The sequence below is a fragment of the Limulus polyphemus genome, unplaced genomic scaffold (assembly GCF_000517525.1).
Source record: "Limulus polyphemus unplaced genomic scaffold, Limulus_polyphemus-2.1.2 Scaffold382, whole genome shotgun sequence".
In the NCBI taxonomy this organism is placed as follows: domain Eukaryota; kingdom Metazoa; phylum Arthropoda; class Merostomata; order Xiphosura; family Limulidae; genus Limulus; species Limulus polyphemus.
Window position 1 is genome coordinate 542,295 of NW_013665992.1, and position 9,286 is coordinate 551,580.

General features: G+C 28.1%; 1 protein-coding gene across 2 annotated transcripts in view; it reads right to left on the minus strand.

Moving 5' to 3' along the window:
• Nucleotides 1-9,286, minus strand: part of LOC106457862 (mitochondrial GTPase 1-like) — a 26,494-nt gene that overhangs the window by 2,132 nt on the left and 15,076 nt on the right. For both annotated transcript variants that reach the window (XM_022383913.1, XM_022383914.1), the window contains 4 exons: nucleotides 6,246-6,336; nucleotides 5,552-5,613; nucleotides 4,657-4,753; nucleotides 1,487-1,568 (listed from right to left, as the gene is read on the minus strand). In XM_022383913.1, the coding sequence (XP_022239621.1) occupies nucleotides 1,487-1,568; nucleotides 4,657-4,753; nucleotides 5,552-5,613; nucleotides 6,246-6,336 (332 nt within the window). The remainder of the gene's footprint in view (nucleotides 1-1,486; nucleotides 1,569-4,656; nucleotides 4,754-5,551; nucleotides 5,614-6,245; nucleotides 6,337-9,286) is intronic.

Sequence of the window (9,286 nt, forward strand, 5' to 3'; positions counted from 1 at the left end):
AATACTGTGATATCTACCCAAAAAATAACTAGAAAATTTAACTAATTGTGATATACTCCCCAAAACTAAACTAAGACAATTTACTAATCTGTGATATCTCCCAAAAAATACTAAGAAAATTTACAATCTGTGATATCTCCCAAAAAATACTAAGAAAATTTACAATCTGTGATATCTCCCAAAAAAATACTAAGAAAATTTACAATCTGTGATATCTCCCCAAAAAAATACTAAGAAAATTTACAATCTGTGATATCTCCCCAAAAAAATACTAAGAAAATTTACAATCTGTGATATCTCCCAAAAAAATACTAAGAAAATTTACAATTTGTGATATCTCCCCAAAAAATACTAAACAAAATTACAATCTGTGATATCTCCCCAAGAAATACTAAGAAAAATTTATTCCTCTCAATGGACGATGAAAAAAATTATGTCAAAAAATTACTTTTTTGGTGGCTAATAAGAAAGTTATTTCTAAAAACAGAATGAAGTATCAATATATCTTATAGTAACTAAAGGAAAAGTATTTATTAAAAAAAGTTAATTTTTCTAATGACTAATTCAAATTATTAGAGACAAAAACAACTTGTTTACTGGCTAATGATAAAGTGAGTGTAAAAAAAATTATATTAAGGTATATAAAAAAATGCAACTACTGGTAAAAAAATTCTGAGAAATATACCATAGAAAGTCTTCTTTCCTACATAAGCTACTGGAGAGATACATTTGATAAAAATTTACTTTCGCTACACTAGTAGAAAATTCTACTTTTTTTTTACTAGTTAATGAGAAACGTGTTATAAAACAAATTACTTATTATACAAGTTAATATAGTTACTGTAAAAATATACTAGTTAGTAAACAAAACTTTTTTATCTCAATTGTAACAATACACATCTCAATCACCTGATGTGTTTGTGTGTGTGTATGTGTATATATACATGCAATGTAAGTTTTCTTAGTATTTTTGTGGGGGAATGTCACAGATTGTAGTTTTGTGTAAATTTTTTACTTATCCATTTGAAAAAGGCATATACACACACTGAAAAACCGTTGTCAGAATATTTTCAAGCTTTTCTGAAACTACAGTATATTTAACATTTCATGGAGTTTTATTGTGGGTTGATTCAACGTAAAAATGTGGAATACTTTTCACAACTTACACTTTTAATCTTGTTTTCTTAACATAGTTTGTAATGTGTAGAAGATAAGTTAAAAGTTCTGATTAGAACAATATTGTGATCCAACATGTGAACAAACTGTTCTGAAAGAAAATAAAGATTATTTTGAATACTCATCTATAAAATGATTAAATTACTTGTACATTTCTGCCATAACTGTTTTTATACTTTCACTGTGTTAGTCCTGACGAAGTGTCACTCCCATTAAAACTGATGACTAAATGCTGTAGAAAATGCCACACACTATTAAGTTGGTCTTTCATTTTATGGTTAAGAAACGTAATGTGGAATATACAACTTACGAGAAGTTCTGATGTTTGTTTAGCCAATATAACAAATAATCGGCAATTACATCTTCTCCAACAAGATGGTCTTTAATCGTGGCTACAAAAGAAAACGTATACATATCATATCCAATAAAATTGTTCTAACTTCAATTGTGAACTATATTTTTTATGAAGATCTCTTGTATTCATGTTTAGTTTTGAAGTAATGCTATATCAGGTCTGGAGTGAATACATGGAGGGAGTGTTTAGCCTACAAAAAACACATTCAATGCACTGCCTAAACACACAATGATTGTTTGTCAATCCATTAATAAAAAAAAAGGGTGCAAAGCTTTATTTGTCAAAAAGTTACATATAACAACAGATGATAGAAGTTTAGAAAATGTGAAAACACCACTCAATTCAATATAAAAGAAAAAAACCATAAAATTATACAGACACTTAACTAAAAAACAACAACAACAAAAAACAAGACACCAATACCAGAAAAATATGATAACGGATGCAAAAATGGAAAGAAAAACTGCCTTGTTGGCTTTTATTTCTGGAGACTGCCAAAAACCAAAAGCAGTAATGTTTTTTTTTCTTTCTCATTTTGCTTACTCATTATCTTATAATTCTTTTAATGAATTGGTTTTGAATTAAGTTATGAACATGTAATTTTGTATGTTCTTTACATTTCACAGAAAAATTCTCCTTAATGTTTTTTAAAATCCAAACATTTGATACTCAAGTAGTTCTATTTCATTCCAACAGAAAGTCTATAAAAGTTGAAAATGTAGCAAATAAAATTTAATGTCTTATCAGGTCTTTATAGCTAGTAAAATCAACATTTAATTTATTAAATAAATTATATTTTGAACTTCTGTTTGAAAAGCTGTTAATTTTAGTATTATAAAAACATGAGATTTTAAAACCTCAGTCAAAGATAACCATAATATTAATCATTTTTATATACACTTCGTAAGTCCTTAAGCCTAATCTGTTTGAATAATATTCTTTTTACAAAGATATTAAATTTATCTTTGTGTTGCTGAATTTAACATTAAAAGTAATAATAATGTTTATGATTAAGAAACTGGAGGTATCAGCAGGATTGTTGCAACAACAGTTGTTTCAGTTGTTTAACCCTCTCTCCACGAGCATCTTTCTCTGTGTATGTCATGAGGTTTTAGTGAGTTAAATTCAAACTTTATATATCAATAAATATAGCATCAAAACGTTGTTAATCCATATTTTAATAGTATACAAGTTTTAAGTTCTTACTTTATCAGGCAATTTTAAAAAATAATACAGAATTTCTCCTCATGTGAGAATTGTGACATCTGTTCTCTAGGCATCCCCTCTTCTCTAATTTATTTACTACCCCTCCAAGAAGTACAAAATTTAATGTACATTATTTATTATAATATCATTATTGCTCAGGTAAAGCATGATTTTCATAGCCTTCAATCTTATTTGGTTAGAGAGCCATGAAATAGACAACCAGACCCCTCCTGCCACACCCACCTGTCACATCCTTTCTTTCAGAAATTGCCAATAGTTCTTTCTGACGTTCAATGCCATATTATTTATAACCAATAGAAATTCAAGGTTTATATCTATGAAATGATGTATTATATTACGTTGTTTTCTGTAAAGATAATTCTCAATATTGCTTTCAATTCAAGCTTGATTCCCACAGGAAACCTATCGATAAGCTTAGAAGAAGTTCTAACAGCTCTTGTTGCACAGTTAGAAAACCAGAAGAATTGTGATAGTTATGGGACATTGTCTCTTTTTTGCATGTTATTATTCTATGTTCTTTGGTACATTACTTAATAAAATAAAAAATCATTTAGTGCAGTACTACTGTTAGTATAAAAAGTAGGGTTGTCATCAACAGTCGACAGCAAAAAAATAAAAATAAAATAAAATACACAGGGAAGTCAGTTTTTTTTCTTGTTTTTCCTGTGTATTCTTTATTGGGTATTATAAAAGTAATTAAAATGTAAAAATAGAGAAATTAATAATAACAATATAATAAAAAATTTTTTCACAAGGTATGCTCGAGAACAACTCGCAAGCAGCTCATGCATAATTTAATTTGATAGCGTAACGTGAGCTGGACATTTGCCAAGTGATTTACAACTTATAATGGTCCAACTAATAATTAGACAGGGTTCAAAGGGCAATAAAACAATAAAATTGAAGTATAAATACACTGTTATAAGTTTAAAGCTATTTCAGATAAATAAATGTAGTTTCATATTATAATTTGAAGTCATTCTAGAAAGAAAAAAAAAAGTAATTTAGATTTGTTTGATTGTTTTTGGTGGTTATGAAGTCAGTCAAATTGACCAACCTTGTATAAAGATAGGGTAGAGAAAGTAACAAATAAACTATAAAGTTTTACTGAAAAAAAGTTTGAAATTTATTTACGAGGTTTTAGAGATTACACAAATAAAATTTTAGATTTTTGAGACAAAGAAAAGTATTTTTAATCTTAAAGTAGAAATCACTTTGCACTCGGACTAGCAAAAAAAAAAAAGCGATATATTCACTGACAAATCGTTTTTTTTAGTTTATTAAAGATACTTTACAAAAAAATCAGATTTTTTGTATGTAAAAGACTTGTAATGTTTATTCAAAGTCTGACAAATTTTGTGAAGATATACATACTATATTAAAAGTTAGTGGTATCAAAACTATAAAGACTTTAAATGAGTACAAAGTGTTCATATATTCAGTCAATTTGCATATGCATCCTGAGAAGCATGACATTGTAGAGCCGTGTATATAATGTTATGTTTTCACAGTCTGAGATAAACTGATTGAAATATTTTTTTGGACAGTTCTCAACAGATATGTCTATTAAAGATGAATCTTTCGTCCTGCATACTCAACACTTCAATCACCTTAGTTTTAAATAAAGATCACTTTTTCACATTGTGTTTGGTCTCTTACTTCAGACTCAAGTCAGAGAATTCAGTTTAACTCTGCAAAATATTTTCTGCTCAAATCTCTTGTTATTAACAATCTGTTGAGTGAAATAGTTTTTGTGAAAGTACCACAGCACCGTGCATCTTAATGTATGTAGACATATTGTTGTTACCTAAATAACAAAGTTTACACCAAAATTTCTAAATGCAGCAGCACCAATGAGTAAAAGAAATTTAATGCTTGTAGTTTTAAGTTTAACATACCACATAAGGCTAATCGAAGGCCCACCTCTACATTCTTTACACTTGGAGCTAATATCCCAGGGGTATCTAAAAGGTAGATTGGGGGATCTTCAGATATCTAAAGAAAAACATAAATATGTAAGAGTAATTTGTAGATGTATTTTCAGCTATAAAAAATAATCTTTCTTGAAGTTATTTTTGCAATACAACAAGAATTTCAACAAACTGTTCTTTAGCAGCTTTACAAACTACTGCAAAATACCATTCAAGATCAACAAGTTCTTAAGCTGCAAATTTTAATTAATTAATTTTTTCAATGAAAACTATAAAAATATCTTAAAAACTTAGCCTAAAGGTTTGTATACACAGTATCAAGGATAAAGATGGTGTCTCAGAACTTCTCTCTCTCCATACTCAAGACAACTGTCTAGGGTTGTCTGGTGTGTTCTACAATGAAAATATTTAAACTTGGATACTTTAGAACAAATATCTGACAACTTAATTTATTTAAATTTTACTAAAGAAATGACATTGATAATTTTGTAAAATTTTTGTCATATTTTTTTTCTTTATTTGGTATAAAATTATAATTACATCAATATAATAATTACTTCTAAAATGTAATGTCACATACAGCATCTGCAGTAGTAGATACAAAATGATTTCTGTTTTGACTTTCTAGCAGTATGTTGTATTTATTATAGGTTGAAATCTAGGAATATATATAAAATAATAATTTTTCAAAGTTCTTCTGTCTTCATTACGACTGTAAAATATGTTCCTAAAATTTAAGCTGTTTGACTTTTATTTTGTGGTAAACATAGACAGGTTGTCACAAACATGAACTATGCTGTGATACAAATAAGTAACCCGACTCACATACGTACCAAAAAAAAAGAGAGAGTGTTAAACTTACTTTGATTCTTTCCAATACACTTCTGGTTATTCCAGCCAAAGCTCCAACTCTAGAAGCCTTTCCTGAAAGGTGGAAGCTTTTAAATCAGAAAATTCCAATATAATACTCACTTTATGTACTTTGTTGCATATACACATGATACAATTTATCCACTATGTAATCTTCTTATTTTTTTGGCTTTAAAAATACATTTTGTCTATTGCTCACCTTTCATTGTTTTTAAGTATTAAGCCTCCCCACACCCTCAAAAAACAATTACTTTCAAAGAAGACAAGACAAACCATATTTCTATATACTTGCAATAACACAGTACTAATACGTTTCTGTTTTGTCTGCAAATAATGTTATGGAAAAGGAAAATAAACATCTAAGCTGAGTAACAACTATAATTATTACTCTTTGGAAAAACTATAGAATTTAATGCCCATTCAGAAGACATACAAAGAAGCATTTCATCCTTATTCAGTTATAAAATTTAATATCTTAAAGAATAAAAAATCTGTTTTAATCAAACTATAATATTATATGATAAAACCTCCAATTTTACATAATTTTTGTAAATTAATTAATAAATTCATTTTTTTTTATGCACACAATAGACTATCTTTACTGTCCTCACTGTAAGAATTAATTCCCAGATGGTGGCCCTCAAGTTTAGTCAAAAATGAAATAAGCTTTTAGTTTGTAAGTTTACCTTTTTTGAGATGACGATGCCTTAACATGTTGATCAAGGAAGATTTGCCAACATTAGGAACACCAATGGCCATCAAATGAAACTCCTTGGACTAAACATTATGAAATGAATACAAATAAAGTGACTATATAGAGCTTCATGAAATAAACACAATACAGTAAGAATGGTAAAATGCACTGGACTATAACCAATGAAACAACAAATTATTATAAATTCTCTGACTAAGAGAATGAAAGATACTTTTCAATGTTTTCAAAATGGGCCAATTGCCAGTATATTTACCTATCTGTTATCAATGTGCATATTCGCTACAAATCAATAACTTTGAATTTTTTTTTATAAAAATTCCTTTACGAAATATCCTGGTAAAATGTCTTTATATTCATCACAAACAAAATTAAAGTTCTTCAAATTATTTATAGCACTTCTAATATCAGTCTTACTTGGCTAGTTATTAATTCCTCCTGAGTATGATATGCATTATTTGATGGTGATGATAAATACAGCAAAGAATAAAGGCACGTTTTTTGAATTTTTCCAGCTTTTAAAACAGAAAGACATATGTACTTATGATTACAGCAAGTATTAAATAAATTTCAATTATGTTCATTACTAACTATTATTAACCAATTTTTTATATGAATGTGTGTTGTTAGGGTTTTTATGATACCCAAGGATCTCAGAAGTATAACAAGCTTCCACATAAAGTGATTAATTCACTTGATCTACTATCATCTTAGCTGTTCAGTAATATGTTTATGAAAGAAATTAAAGAACTTGTGTGGGTATGGCACATTTTTAATGACAATGATTTAACCTATGCTGACAATATGATAATATGGTCTGGAAAATAATCATTTTGGAAGGATTTAGTCAGATTTACACATAGTTCTGTGAAAGAAAAAAAAATTAGGTTTTTTGTAGTAAAATATGTTACAAAGTATTGCAATGATGTATAAAATATCTTCCTTAAAGATAAAATGCATTTTTGAAAAAAACCAGTTGTATAATAATTATTGAAAAATTATTTAATTATGCCTCAAAGAAATATTTCACTACTGTCATCCTTAATCTTTCATTTTGTTGAAAAACTGCTTTAATCCCTAACAAAACTTATAATCATTAGCTGTTAAACTTGACTGCACTTTGTTTCACAGTTCAAGTTTTTATCCTAACTCTTTGAGACCCAGGTGCATCAAAACTCATGCACCTGTTGTATGGTTTGTTAAACTGCACTGCAGGAAAATTACTGGATGAAATAGTTTGAAACTTCAGAATTACTTTCTACAGACTATGTAGCTTCTGCAATTAAAGTATCTTTTTTTTTTTTTGTTATAAGTGATATTCCTATGAATTTGAAACTTTGAAAATATTTCATTTGGTACCTTTTTTTAAGAAACAATTAAAAATTCTTAACTTTCTTGAAGATTTTAATTACTGATTTTTGTCTTCCTATATTATTTTAAAACTTTCATATAAAATATTTTATTTGATAAAAATTACATATTTTTAATTAAAAAAAACAAGGCACACAGTTTCACTGAAATTAGAATAATTGGTGTACAATAAAAATAACTTTTTAACCATGCCAAGATTATAGGTCAACTTTTTTGTAACTGTTAATCAGAAGGTTTGCTTTAATAAACATATCATGTTTTAAGCCCATTTTATACTTATTTACATATTTCTTTTTGGTAATTTTCTTTGCTCATTCAAGCACTTAGATGATCAAACCTAATCAAATAAGGCCTAAAAAAAACAGCCTTGTTGGCAAAATGAATCTTCATGTGGTTGAGAGCAAAATGATTTAACTAAACCTACCTCATCTAGTTTTACAAAAAAAACTTTCTTTTCCTATCATACTACAATATAATAATTCAAATAAAGTTTAACTTATAAAAAAAGCTTTAAAACAATTATCAGGACTGTAATTGTAGCAGTTGTTCACAGGCAACTGATCACCAAGCTAAACTGTTATTGCTTTGTTCCAACCTCTACACAAACTGCAGCTGAAATAAAAGTGTTACTGCTTCTACAGTTCCAAATGGAAAGAGAGCTTTTGTGATTTTTTAGATCAACAGCTTATGGCTTTCTGAAGCTGAGATCCAGGCAATTATACTACACCATGAAAACTGAAGTTGAGAAACAGTGACTTGCTAAAAATTGATAAAGCTACAATTGTTACCAGGACAAATTAGTGCCATTTTGTTGAAAGTATTATGCCTCAAAAAAATAAAAATTTCAGAATATTTTCACACTATAATGGTTTCAATAGGGGCATGCTGAGATCAACCCAAGATTAAAATTTTGATTTGTAAAAACTTTTATATAAATAATTAAATAAATAAAACTTTTATTGAGTAAGTTTCAATTCTGAAGTTCTTTGTTTTCTTTTTATGCACAGAAAAATGACTAAGCTTATGTTCTATATATTTTGTTAATTCAATAGTACATCTAGGCATCAGAGTTAAATTTCTCTAAATAATTTGCATTGTGTTGTCTTACGAATTATTAAATTTAAAACCTTACAAAAAAAAGTAAAAGATTTGTAGTTTGTGCTCTGTTCACCACGGGTATCGAAACCTAGATTCTAGCATTGCAAGTCCGCAGACATACCGCTGTGCCACTGGGGGTGAAAGTAAAAGAAATCAAGTATATTTTCAGGAACTTCTGGAGGGCTTTGCCCACCACCAGGATTAATACTCTGAACCAACCAGGGACCTCAGGAGCTCCCCAAACGCCTTGTCTACTTAGTTTCTCGTAAAATTAACAGGGTACCTTCTAATTTTTTTAAGTTTAAAGCCCTGTTATAGGAAATGAACTAGACTACACACAACAAAAGAATATGTCATGTGCAATCTTTGGAATTAAATTTAATGGAGATAAATTCTATGAAAACTTAATGGTCTAAGCTCAATTAAAAACAAGAAAGAATATTTTATACAATGAAAGAAAGTAGTATGTGATCTTTCTAGAATAGAATATAACAAGAAAAGAATAATAATATGAATCTCTTTGGACTAAAACAACTGAAATAAAAG